The 13,389-nt window shown below is 38.7% G+C and overlaps 1 protein-coding gene across 3 annotated transcripts in view; it reads left to right on the forward strand.

Moving 5' to 3' along the window:
* ugp2b (UDP-glucose pyrophosphorylase 2b) overlaps nucleotides 1–13,389 on the forward strand; it is a 39,699-nt gene extending 26,310 nt beyond the window's left edge. For all 3 annotated transcript variants that reach the window (XM_042501966.2, XM_088086165.1, XM_042501964.2), the window contains exons 5-10: nucleotides 1,929–2,062; nucleotides 5,380–5,677; nucleotides 6,028–6,225; nucleotides 8,994–9,236; nucleotides 10,054–10,158; nucleotides 10,741–13,389. In XM_042501966.2, coding sequence (XP_042357900.1) covers nucleotides 1,929–2,062; nucleotides 5,380–5,677; nucleotides 6,028–6,225; nucleotides 8,994–9,236; nucleotides 10,054–10,158; nucleotides 10,741–10,848 — 1,086 coding nt within the window. In that variant the 3' untranslated portion in view covers nucleotides 10,849–13,389. The remainder of the gene's footprint in view (nucleotides 1–1,928; nucleotides 2,063–5,379; nucleotides 5,678–6,027; nucleotides 6,226–8,993; nucleotides 9,237–10,053; nucleotides 10,159–10,740) is intronic.

A 13,389-nucleotide genomic window follows, 5' to 3' on the forward strand; every position in this document is an offset into this window, starting at 1 on the left:
ATTGTTAAAGGCGGTTTGCTTACTTTCAGTCATTGTCGTCCCTCTTGTGCTACGTCCCCACACACCCACTGTCAACATGCTAGAAAGCACATTCTGGGGTTTTTAATTTGTTTGCAGTATGATGTGTGTGAGTGTTCGCAGAGGTCTTTAACATCCTGAAGTATCCCGAATCTTTCACAAAAAGGTGTGGGGAAATTATTCACAGTCATGCACAGTTTACTCATTCATTTAACTCTCGTAATGGGGAGGTCAGTGTGGTTTACATAAAACGGAGGTCTGGCCAACACCCATCCTGGTATTTTATTGGAAAAAACAGCTTGAGTTTAAAAAAGTCTAATCACTTCTTGTTTTCTACCCCAGGCTGGAAATTCAACTCTTTAGCAACTTCCTCACGTCAGCTTCTCCCCCACTGATTCATATCCAATTTCTCATTCTCCTCCTCTACTTACTTTAATTTTCTCTTATCTTGGTAACAAAAAAAAAGATTCCTACTCTCCTCAGGTGTTATTCTCCTCTTTCTGTATTCATCCTAATCACACAATCATGTTACAGAAATATTGTCTCCTCCGCTGTTGTTCTTAGTATTCATTACATGTTCTATTGATGCAGAAAAGAAAGTGTATTCTATTGTTGTTTTGGTGTCAGAGAAGGTCGATTCTTTTACGAAGCCCAACTCCTATAACGGTCACTTCACATTGTATTTAAAGACAGACTCTCAAGCACAACAAAATGTGTTTTAGTTGTAGATTTTCAACTTAAATCTATTTTTATATCATTTATATTGTATTGATTTTCAGTGAAAATGAAAATGCACACAAAAAATCTCTGATATATATAGAAAGACAGAAAGACTAGCACATCTACTGTTCACATCTGCATGTACATACCTGCATACACAAACATGACCTTCCATGGTTTCTATATATTAAACTGTATTCCAACAATATATACTAATTCTAAGTTTATCTTCAGTGTAATCTGTGCAAAGTCTGATTTGTCTTATGTTGTATTTCCTTAGAGTAGCACATCAACAGCATTAGCAAAGAAGCACCATAATGATTTAAATCTAAATCTGAATAGCTTTTTTATGCCTGTGCAACAGCGATAGCAGTGGGAGGAGACACTATTTTATTGGGTTGTCCCTCTGTCCGTCTGTCCACATGTACATACCTCTCATTTTCATAGTTGGACTATCTTAATAATTAATTATAAAGAATATCTTCAAATTTGGCATAAACCTCTTCCTGGGCACAAGGATGATTTGATTAGAGTTTTTTTTTTTTTGGTCAAAGGTCAAAGTCACTGTGACCTTGTGTCTGTCCCATTCTCTTTAACGTGATGTCTCACGAACACATTGAGAGGATTTCTTCCTGATAAGAATTTGGTGGTTGAGGGTCAAAGTCACTGTGACCTTGCATTCATTTCATTCATGTGAACGCTTTATCTCAAGAAGGCCTTGCAGGTATTTTCTCAAATTTAGTACAAATGTCACATAAGTGAAGAACTCATATGCTAATTATGTCGAAATTTCACACAAATGTGTGGATAAAATGATGAAGTGATGAGATTTTACATCTAAAGTTAAAAGGTAAATTGCATTGTGAGATCAAAATGTTCTGCAGAAACACTTTTCTGGCCATATTTAGCATCATATCTCAGGAACAGAAGGGGAGAAATTCAGTCAGGTATTGATTGTTGATGCTTAATTATGGGCGCCCAACCTAAAACTGTACTGGCTGTGTAACGCTTGTGTGCTGCTGAGTTGAAGATGTGTGTGAATTATCCACTATTCCCTTAACACTTGATCCAGTGAAAGTCTTCACTACATATATGAGTCTGGAGAGACATGGATTTAATCTGAAACTTGACTGGTTGGCAGAGTCATGCAACCACAAGGTGGTAATTCTATTTTTTTTAATGTCCCGCAGCACCTGAACAAGACTTACAACACAGACGTGCCGCTGGTCCTCATGAACTCCTTCAACACAGACGAAGACACGAAGAAGATCCTGCAGAAGTACACACACCACCGCGTCAAGATACACACTTTCAACCAGAGCAGGTGGGAGAAATCGCTCTAAGTAAAAGCCTTATGCTGATACACAGATATATGCACTCAAATTGAGTGCAAGCTGAAGGTTATTTATCTGTCAAATCAGAAATTAAACTAAAAAGTAGACTTGTAAATAGAATAAAGATCCAAGAAAACACAACAATCAGTAACATTATTGGCAGCGCTGAATGAACTCTTCATAAAAACTGGATTATATTCAATATTTGAGTAGCCAGTGGACACTCCCGTGCCGTGAGCTGCTGATCTGTCAAAAAAACTGCAACACCCAGACAGGAAATGTCATGTAATGTATGGAGGAATCCATTAATATTTAATGACTTCGTGTTTCCCATTTTGTCAGTCAAGAGGAACTCGCTTTTTACTGTTTCCATGTGAATTATTCAGAGCACTTGTATGTTCTGTGTGTGAGAGGGAGTATAGTACAAAGCAGTGTTCAGCAGTGGTGGTGATGAGGGGAGATACTGTGGCTTTAGGATTTAATGTGAGCAGCACAGAGAAAGTGGTCACGCAGTCCGAATGTCAGTCAATAGAAGACAAAAGGAAGTCTATGGTCGACTTCGTGAGTGTTATTTCTAAAAGGCCAATTAAATTCACCGCTCATCACACTATCTGCAACAATGTGCTTTATCCACCAGACAATTTCCAAAAAAAAGAAAAATATGGTCCAGACACTTTTATTAGTTTGTCACCCAAATTAAACTCCCTGGTTACCCAAGAGATACGCACAATGAATTAAGAGTTTAACACTTTGCTGTTTGTTAAAGATTCTTTTAAAAAAACTTTTTTTCATCCCAATTCATGCCAGGGTGTCCTAATAATCCAGTTTATTTCAAATGCATATCCAGCCAAATATAGCTGAAACTGTAAGATGTTTTCTTGTATTAACTAACAAAAATGTAGTATTACCTATTTAAAGCAATTGAATAGATTTCTTTATAAAGAAAGGTCTAATTAAAAAAATGTTCCACAGTCTGTAGATAAAGGCAGACTAACAAATCATAGTCCCTTGTACTGTTGTTAATACATCTAGTGTGTAAGATTTAGGGGAATTTAGTGGCATCTGTCTGGGAGGATTGCAGATTGCAGCCAGCTGAAACTTCTCCTGGTTGGAATGTTTTCACCAGTTATGTAATTGTCCTCTCCCAAAAAACAGACCAGGTGATTGAAACTGGTAAAAAAAAATACTGAATAAAGCAGTTGTATGTTACAAATCAGTGTTTCTCAGACACAGTTTGGCACATCAGAGACGCCCTGCACCAAAACAAACTGACCCAGTAATTTAATACAGTACAAACACTGAATAAAGCAGTTTATTGTTACAAGTCAGAGTTTCCGCAGTATTGTTTGGCGCGTTGCACACTGGCCTCTAGTCTTGTACCTGCTAATATGTACTCACTTTTTTTAACCGATAACTCATGATCCAGACATTCAGGAGGGTTTTACTGGGAAAGTAATTATCCCTAGAGGTATCTTCCTCTCCAAAACAAATCTAAGCTTTCATGGTGAAGGGGCTTCTAACAACGGTGTTAAGGAAATGAAAACACACGTTTTATTTTCAGGTGATTATACACTAAAGAAAACATACTTACTACATTAAATTTAATTTCTGCAAATATATCCCCTTAAATCCTTCACACTCGATCTTTAAAGAAGAAGCATGAGAAAAAGCAAAGTCACTGCTGAGATCAGTTAACAGGTCAGTGGTTACTGATACTGAAACTGATTGTTTGATATGATTTATGTTCCCATGTACCCTGGAAACAATAACTGTTCCTCCTGAGGCAGTAATATTGGATCCAAGAAAGGAAAAACACTTCTTTGGACATAACAAAATGTTCTTGGGTTTGAGAGGACATAAAACCTTTGAAGTCTATGAGCTCATATCAAAAGCACTCATCTGAATCATCTTCCAGAGCAGTCGGCCGGATTTAAAGCTCCATTAAAAAGGCTGCCGTGCCTCTGCCGCACAGCTCCTCTCACCTGACCAGCTCATCTGCACTCTGAATTATCCTCAATCTGCCAAAACACACAGCCAGCTCCAGCTCAGTGCTGTTCCTCAGGACGAGGTTTGTTAACTCAACCTGACGCGGATCCTTCTTAGAAACCCTTTGATCACTCTAATGCATGCAGCGCTGACGGCTTGGACTCTTTTGGCTTGTTGCCTCATCTGCTTTCTTGGTAAAAACTTGAAAACTTTGCTCCCTGGTGGTGTTGTTTGAAGTCCTGCAGTGATATGAAAAGAACATGGCACTTGGCATGCTACTTAGTCGCAAAGTTTCCATGGCTTCACCTCGGAAGTGGAGCAAAAAGATTTCACACTGTGTGTTTTCTCTTTGCGTTGTTGATATCTCCTTGACATGTGCACACTGTGAATCACAGCTCTGCACATAAATGAGTTCATCTGTTTTTCCTTTAAGAGCTGCAGACCTTATGCATACTATTAGAAGAGGAAAAACAGTTCATAGAGGGTCGTCAGAAACAAAATGACACTTGAATGTTACTTTTTTTTTAATCATACTTAATAAACAACATTTTATGACACTTCGGGGCCTTGAGTTGCAACTAGGAGTAACTCCAAACTTGGACTGAATAACATTTTATTTTAAAGTCTGCACCTCACAGTATGCTTGATTTATCATATCATATCATTATTATTTTTATGCATGTGTACAGCTTATTTAGCTCTTTATTTTCATCATCATTCTAATATCATCATAAGCAATCAGCCAATTTTTCCCCCTAGATTATGTTACCTATCTGCGTGCCTTTGCAAGTTGCTCCCCAAGGACAAATGGTGTTTTGACTGGAATAAACAGGCAACTATTTGCTAACGTGTTCGCCATAACAACTGTATAAAGTGATAAAATGTCAGTGTTGTGTTTACAGCTTGTTGCTGTGCCTCCAAGTGGCCAAAATAAGAAATAACTGCAGGTTTGAGTTCGGGTTTAGTCTTCTCTAGACACGAGTTAAAGCCCCCATTTTGTTCCACACTTTAAAACTCTGACTTTAAACTCTGGTTTTTGATTAACTTTAAGCTGAGAGTTGATGCAGTTCCAGCTGAAAAACATTTTTTAGGATGTATTAAGCAAAAGGAGTGCATTTCCAGAAGAAAACCAGGTTCAGGATAAAGGCTCTTTCATACAGTTATTTCAAGCTGAACTATGATGAATCCAAAATTAACCGCTGTTGGTGCACTGACAATAAATGACAGTAAATAAATGGGGTTTATAAGCTAATAATCACAAAAAGTGAACTTGAAACAAACAAAGCATGGTGTCTGATCTAACTGTGGGATGTCTGTCCAGGTACCCTCGCATCAACAAAGAATCGCTCCTCCCCGTGTCCACAACCCTGAGCATGACTGGGCAGGGCGCAGAAGGCTGGTACCCTCCAGGGCACGGCGACATTTACGCCAGCTTCTACAACTCGGGTCTGCTGGACCAGCTGATTGCACAAGGCAAAGAGTACATCTTTGTGTCCAACATCGACAACTTGGGAGCCACCGTCGACCTCCACATCCTGCACCACCTGGTCAGCCAGCCCAACGGCAAGCGCTGCGAGTTCATCATGGAGGTGACGGACAAGACGCGCGCTGATGTAAAGGTATGTAGAGAAGTTTTTAATATATTTATACTGTCACTAAATATTTTTTGTGTTATGTTGCATGGAATAAATAGAGATAATCTCAGTGTAACAGCTGTATGGGAGAAAATGATCACAGTTGTTATTTTTATATTTAGGTCATATTTTCTCATTTCATTTTTTTAGTATCTAGCCACCTTTAATACTGTAAAGAGTCCTTTTTGGCAATTATTATTAATAAAAAATGCAGTGGCATTATAAAAAAAAACTATTTCTCAGTGAAAACACTGAAAGTCTCTGTTGCACCTTGGAATCCATCCAGCACATACATCATGAGAAAATGTTATGAAATAGCTGACTGTGGTTTTCAGGGTGGCACGCTGATCCAGTACGAAGGAAAACTGCGTCTGCTGGAGATTGCCCAGGTGCCCAAGGCCCACGTGGACGAATTCAAATCGGTTTCAAAATTCAAGATCTTCAACACCAACAACCTGTGGATCTCTCTGGCTGCTATCAAGAGGCTGCAGGAGCAGAAGGCAATGGACATGGAGATTATAGTCAACCCCAAGGTGAGCGAGTGTTCAGCACAGCATACACACTCAAGGCCTCGTCATGTTGCTGATGTTAGTTGCACGGCATAAATATGTAGTGCTCACACTGCAAAGAATTAAAAATTTCACTGGCACTAAAAAATGTTTTGGTGCACACAGCCCCCAAATAATAATATTAATAATATGATAATGCTGATGATGATAATGATGATGATTATAATAATGAAGTTTATTCTATAGCACTTGTCAAAACCAACGTTATAAAGTGCTTTACACATAAAATCAGAATCATTAATTCAGCTTTACATGTGTTCAGAAGAACAACTAACATGAGTCTGCTGTTTATTCAACAGCAAAATAAATCCTCGAGTACAGAGTCACATAGAGTACACATATTTTTTGATCCTGCGGGACCTACTGATTTATACTTCCCATAAATCATCTTAGAAATTTGGGGAAAAAAACACGCTTCCTATTAATCCAGGACTTGCCTGAGAATCTTCATGTGATAGTTTTCTGTACACTGAAAACCGAAACTGCTGATAGTGAATTTTAATGGTGCCTTTTGCCAAAATGTAAACAAATACTTATTTTTAACATTCCCAGAAGCCTCTTAATTGTGGTAAGTGCAGTTTGTTTACAGGGGTGTTGGGAGGGTGCAGTTGTCACACAAAACAGAAATGTATGCGAGTTGCCAGAAACAGACACAAATGAGACAGCACAAGCTCTTCTCCTCGGCCGACTAACATCAGTCTCCTATATTGTGCCACCTTGTAAGATTCTCAAGTCGTTATGTTTCTTCCTCCTCGAGCCCATCAGAGTGAAATGACTCATAAACGTCCTTTATTAGTCTCCTGTTGGAAGCCTTGAGGGGCCCAATACACCAGGATGACTTGACTTTGCAATAGATGCTCAGATGAAACAATTCACTTTCAATAACCTAGCCAGCAGAGTAATATCTTTGCCACGTCCATCCGTTCACGTTTGAAAACAGCAGAGCAGAGACATATCTGCATGCTCTCCTCCACAGAGACCAACACTTCTGAATAAATCATATCTGGCGAAAAGAAATCCAAGCGCGCTGAGGAAACCCATATTTTCAAGCCTTTCTGTGTTTCTGCCGTCCTGCACAGCTCCACTCTCTGAGCCGTTTGTTGTCATGCAAGTTTTTGCATACAAAGGAGAGAAAAGGAGCCTCAAACCAATCCAGTTTCCTGGTCTCCTCTCTGGCAGCTCATCTGCCCCACTTGGACTCCAGTTTAAGATGTGCGCGTGTGTGTGTGTGTGTGTGTGTGTTCAGAGGGAGAGAGTGTGTGTTTGTGTGTGATGAATATTAAAGCTTTATTTTCTTCGCAAAATTGTTACTTCAAAGGCCACCTCTGTAAATATAAAATGCATTTTTCATTTTTATTCTTTTGTAACTGAGCTTGTTTGTCCAGCTCTCACACAGAATTGCATATAATTAATTTTCTCACACTTTTAATGGAGCAAAGAGCTGTTTGAATATATTAAACAAAAAAGTGAGGCAGCAAAAATGTAGCTGCTTGAGTTAACATGAAGGAAAGGTTTGAGTTGATCTTTTGCATTATTTTTTTTTTTTTTACCCTGATGTGGATTAGCGTGATTTGCTCATGCATAATTTTTAAGGCTCCATGTCTTCCCCATGTGTCCTTTACTGCCCTCCAAAGCAAACAAATTTGACGTGATCTGACTTGATGTTATTTCGGTTGCGCTCACTCAGAGGCAGCATGCTGTGCCTCTGTGCCCCCCGCCTGCCTCAGGGTATGCAAATCTGCAACCAGCGTAATAAATTCACTGCTGAATCCGAGCACCATTCCTGATTATTGCTCGTGGCCTATAGATGTAATTTTCCAGCCTTTGGCTACAGGATCACACGCCGTGACATAGTGACTGTTATGTAACTGGTGATAACTGTGCAGAGCTGTGTGGCTTTACATAAGTGTGTGGTCCCATCGAGGTAAGAGTGCAGCACTCAAATTGGGGGCCGGTTCCCATTATACAGCACTGTGGCACCATACATGTAAAAACTGCGTGCGCTCGTGATGCTGCGAAGCTCTTAAGATAAAAGTGTACGTGAAGTGGTGAATGTTACACAACTGCTTATACCTGAGAGCATTATATTATTACACTGTGAAACCTTTTTCATCTTATTTTAGTTTATCATTTTTACCTCTGACTTAAAGAAGCATTTGCACCTCCTAAAATTTAAAGGTTCAGTGTGTAAGATTTAGCAGGATTTACTGGCATCTAACAGTGAGGACTGCAGATTGCAACCATCTGAAACTTGCTGCTGCATAACAACTTTATATTTAAGTTTGTTTTATTTGCTTAACTTAACAGTAAACTTCACGTTTGCCAAAAAGAGGTTGTACAGGGTTTACAACAGATTCCTAATCATGAGCTACATGAGCTGCAGTGTTTCTCCTAAACCCACTATCTTGGAGGAATGATAAAGTAACAACATAATTCAGCTTTTTATGTAAGACAATTTAAATGTTTAATTTGGAAATTGACCTAAATATTCTGTTGGCTTTTTGGAGTCTTGTGGTTTGTGTTTGTTTTGGGTTATTTTGGCTCCTTGTGGTTCATTAGTGCAGCGGGAGATGGAGCGAAAACAGAGAGAACAGTCACTTCCTCTCGGCGATATGAATCACAGCACTAATTGCAAATGCTTCTTGTTCTTCGTGTTGCTGGAAACGAGCAGACAAAAACATTTTAAGTAACTTTTCCAACGAACATGTCTCTTCTCTTCTTTTTGTCATCAGACACTTGACGGCGGACAGAATGTCATTCAGCTGGAGACGGCGGTTGGTGCCGCTATCAAATGCTTTGACAACGCCATGGGCATCAACGTGCCTCGCAGCCGCTTCCTGCCCGTCAAGACCACATCGGACCTGCTGCTGGTCATGTCCAATCTGTACAGCCTGGACGCCGGCTCTCTCACCATGAGCCCCAAGAGAGAGTTCCCAACAACGCCGCACGTCAAACTGGGCAGCTCCTTCACCAAGGTAATCACAATAACAGTGAAAAAATACATGTAAAAAGAAAACATGTAAAAGCTGCTGCTCACTCTGTACACACTAATGAATGAGTGAATTAGCTGCTGTACTTTTTTACTACTGTATGGAGAGTTCTGCAAAAATTGAAGGTGCTGTGTGTTTACAAATTTAAATTTTTGAAATTGTCATTGTTTCACTTTTATCTAATACAAGTTAAAAGCATGTTTTCTGATCAATGCACAATCAAATAGCAATGCTATTTCTCCTTAGGGTCTCTATACAAAAGTGATACAGGAAACACGCACATAAATAAATAAATGTGGAAATAAACAAATGCAAAAAGATTTCTAATGCAAAAGTAAATTGATAAACAAATCATAAAGATGGAAACAAATTTAAATTGCTGATTTGTTTATTCATCATGTTAAATCTATTCATTTATGTATTTATTTCCCCTTTCATTTTTGAGCCCCGCCTCTATCTGTTATATTAGCATTTTTTTCTTTTACTGGTTTTACTGACTACTCATTTTTCGATTTGCCGTCACTGGACATTGTTATTGACAATGTGGTAATTTATGACATATTTCAAAAGCTTCTTGAGCCCAAAATTAAAATATTTTAGATGTCAATATTATGCTTTTAGTGTTGCTGGGATTATATATTTATATATTTTGGATTTTGACTAAATTTAAATTATGGTTCAGTGGATGCAAATGTTTTGCAAAGGATCCGTGAACCTGAAATGATTTAAATATATCCTTCTAAAGCCTACACACGTACAGTGGGTTGTTTACAAATTTCCTCTTGTGTGCGGCTGTGTTTAGGTTCAGGAGTACTTGACCCGCTTCGAGAGCATCCCCGACATGCTGGAGCTCGACCACCTGACAGTGTCTGGAGACGTCACCCTCGGGAAAAACGTTTCACTCAAGGTAAAGCATCCTCACTTAACTTAGATTTAACTGCAAATCTGTTTTATCACAACCAAAACCCAATATTGTAAACTTTTATGCAAGTTAAATTAACTTTTAAAAGGTTTTAAATGAATAATCAACACAAAATGTATGTCATCTATATAATGTATTTAATCTAAATCTGCATAGGTCTCTTTGGTTGAGTGTGACAGCACAGAAAAAGCATTATTTATTCTGGTGCCCTCACAAAGAAGCACTTTGGGGATTAAAAAGGCCACAAACTATGAGTGGTGACTGACCTGCAGGTTTTTAGCTTCCATATTAATTCATGTGACAGAGATAAAGTGTGAAGAGACACTCGGGGCATCAGAAGGTGCTAAATTACAGGGATAAATCTTTAGATTTCCTTTCTGTGTAAAGGAAGTGTAATCTTTAGAGATTATAATCTGATTTCCACCTGCAGGTCACAAACTTTTCTAACAAGGATAAAACACAAGCTGTGAAAGTGGCCCCTCTGGCAGGTGGCTGTCATTGATTTATTGCTTTAATTAAATGCTGCCAACATTTCTAACAAAAACTCATCACTCTTCCTCCTCACAGGGCACAGTCATCATCATTGCCAACCACGGAGATCGGATTGATATTCCTGCCGGCTCCATGCTGGAAAACAAAATCGTATCTGGCAACCTGCGCATCATGGACCACTGACGCCTTTTACACTTACACTCAAAACACACCCTCATCAATTGACCCAGCTGGCTTTATCCCAGTCATGTGACCTGTTTGTTATGTTTCAACATGGAAGAGAAAGTGGCTTTTTTCTAGAAAGGGTGTGTGTGATTGCATGTGCAGTGCTACACTGCAGTTTCAACATGAGGACTCAGTTTACATGGTAAATGGTTGGGAGTTCTTGTTGCTGGGATACACTGCCCTCTGCAGGTTGTTTATTGTATAATATAAAGCTTTCATAGTGTTAACAATGAGCTCCTATAACAGTCCAGTTAAACAATGACTTATAACCATACTAAAGAGAAAAAATAGATTTTATTTTATCTTTTAACTGTAGTGATTTTTTTTCTTCCTGCCAAAACAGACTAAAAAAAACACATAATAATAATAATAGTAATAGTAATGGTAAATATAATAATATTACTAGGACTAAGCATCAAAGAAGAAACCTGATGATTTTATCATCATCTTCATCCTCTGTGCTCTTACAGCACTGCTAATGCAATCACATGGTGTACTTACATAGAGAGGTAAAGTCACGAAAGAGTTTTTACTGTTTATTTCAAGCACAAAGATCTCACTATGAGACTCAACATGGTTCCACAATCCAGCTGTGAAAAGATATGTTCAACCCGCTTTGTACATTTATGCAAACCACAGATCGTTACCGTTACAGCACTACTTTATTTTGTAGCAAATACGTCAGACTGTTTTCCAAAAAGGTTATTTTTTAAAATTGTGTTTGTTTTCTTTTTTTACAAAAATCATTAAGGCCTTTTAAAATAGACATACACTTTAGTTCGCATCAGTTATGTTAATGGGAACCATCCAATCAAATAAAAAGCGATTGACAGGGCTAGGAAATCTCCCTAGCAGTTTGGATAGGCAGGACAAAAAAATGACAAGGCAGCATTTCAAATTAATAACTTAGAGAAACACTGAGTGAAGTAATTCACCTTCTCTTCCCCTTTCTCTGTCTTTCGCTTAACACGAACACACACACACACACACACACACACACACACACACACACACACACACACACACACACACCTTGAATAATGCATTTGTTGCACTTGTCTCTGTCCTCTGTCCTGACAAAATTGTTACATTAATGCATAAAGTTTGCAATTTGTGTGTTAGGTGGTTTATTACCACATGTTTTCAGCATCCTTTGCATCTTTGTTTGATTTTATGTCCACTTCTGTCGTGACTAAATAGGCCTATGACAACTTTTTGGCATTCAGTGCTCCACCCTCAGTTGAGCATTCTTGACATTCTTGTTCAGTTTGTGTGTGTGCACATGGCCCTGCAGTCTTACGCCCTTTTATTAGGATCTGCGAGGTGTATGCATATTAGTAACAAGTCACACAAGGAAGTGGTGTTCATCATTGTAAGGACACAGGTGCGAACAAGTCTGCCATTTAGCAATCTGACGCAGACTTTTCTTAGGAAAAAACTTAGGAAGATATTGTTTAATGAGGGCCAACAACATGATATGTATGAAACATAAAAATGTACATTGTTGGGCGCAAAAAAATAGCAATTTTGGAAATAGGAGGCTTGAGCCTGACAGCAGCAAAATGTAACGTATGCGTGGTTTGCAAAAAGGTACAATGCCAGCATTTTCTTCTGGCGAGTGGGTTGAAACCAAGGCTACATGCCAGAAAACCGAATATTTTGGGTTGTATACAAGTAATGATGTGATCCATTGTTAATATAATATTTTAATTAGAGTAGATTTAAGTTAATCCAGTTTTTATTGGATAACAGTGAATTATGAATTTGTGGAACCAACCAGAAATCACGTCTCATGTGAAGTTTGTGCTGAGAAATAAATTTGTAACTTTATTTCTTATAAGATTTCCGCTGAATAGAGCGTAGAACATATTTCCACTGGATACCTGACACCTCCAGAGTCCAGGCTAACCTCATCTTAACCCAAAACCTACCAGGAATTTGTGCCATAGAGGAGAAACTAATTGTGGACAATCTGTTTAGTGCCCTGGGGCTTTTTCAAGTCTGTAACGATCCATATCTAGGCATGACCACAATGCCCTAAAATTACATGTAATGAATGATATATCATATAAAATTGAAGGCCTTTAGTTGTGCAGTCCCATGTGATGTAGATGATGAGAAATATCACAATGTTGTGCATTATTTTTGTTTTTATCCAGTATGTTTGCTCACATTATGACCTTAATGTTGTATGCCTCCACCACAGTGTCAAATTTCTCCTGTCGCCTCTGTCCATCACATCACTCAACATTAACTCTTTACACAAAGCAAAGGCAGGAGGTGCATTATTTCTTGCAGCATCAGTTTACACACACACACACACACACACACAGACTCAGACATTTTAAAACACAAAATTTCAGCGTGAGAATACTTGAGATGGGTCCAACATGTGAGGACCGCAAGCCTGAAAGCAATAAGTGTTGATCTGTGACGGTGTCGAGGTCTCATCCCGGCTCAGTTCTGCCTCAGAGCTGAATAAAGTGCAATATGAAATGA

This window comes from Plectropomus leopardus, chromosome 13 (genome assembly GCF_026936395.1).
Source record: "Plectropomus leopardus strain MGB_pleo_1.0 chromosome 13, ASM2693639v1, whole genome shotgun sequence".
NCBI classification, from domain to species: Eukaryota; Metazoa; Chordata; class Actinopteri; order Perciformes; family Serranidae; genus Plectropomus; species Plectropomus leopardus.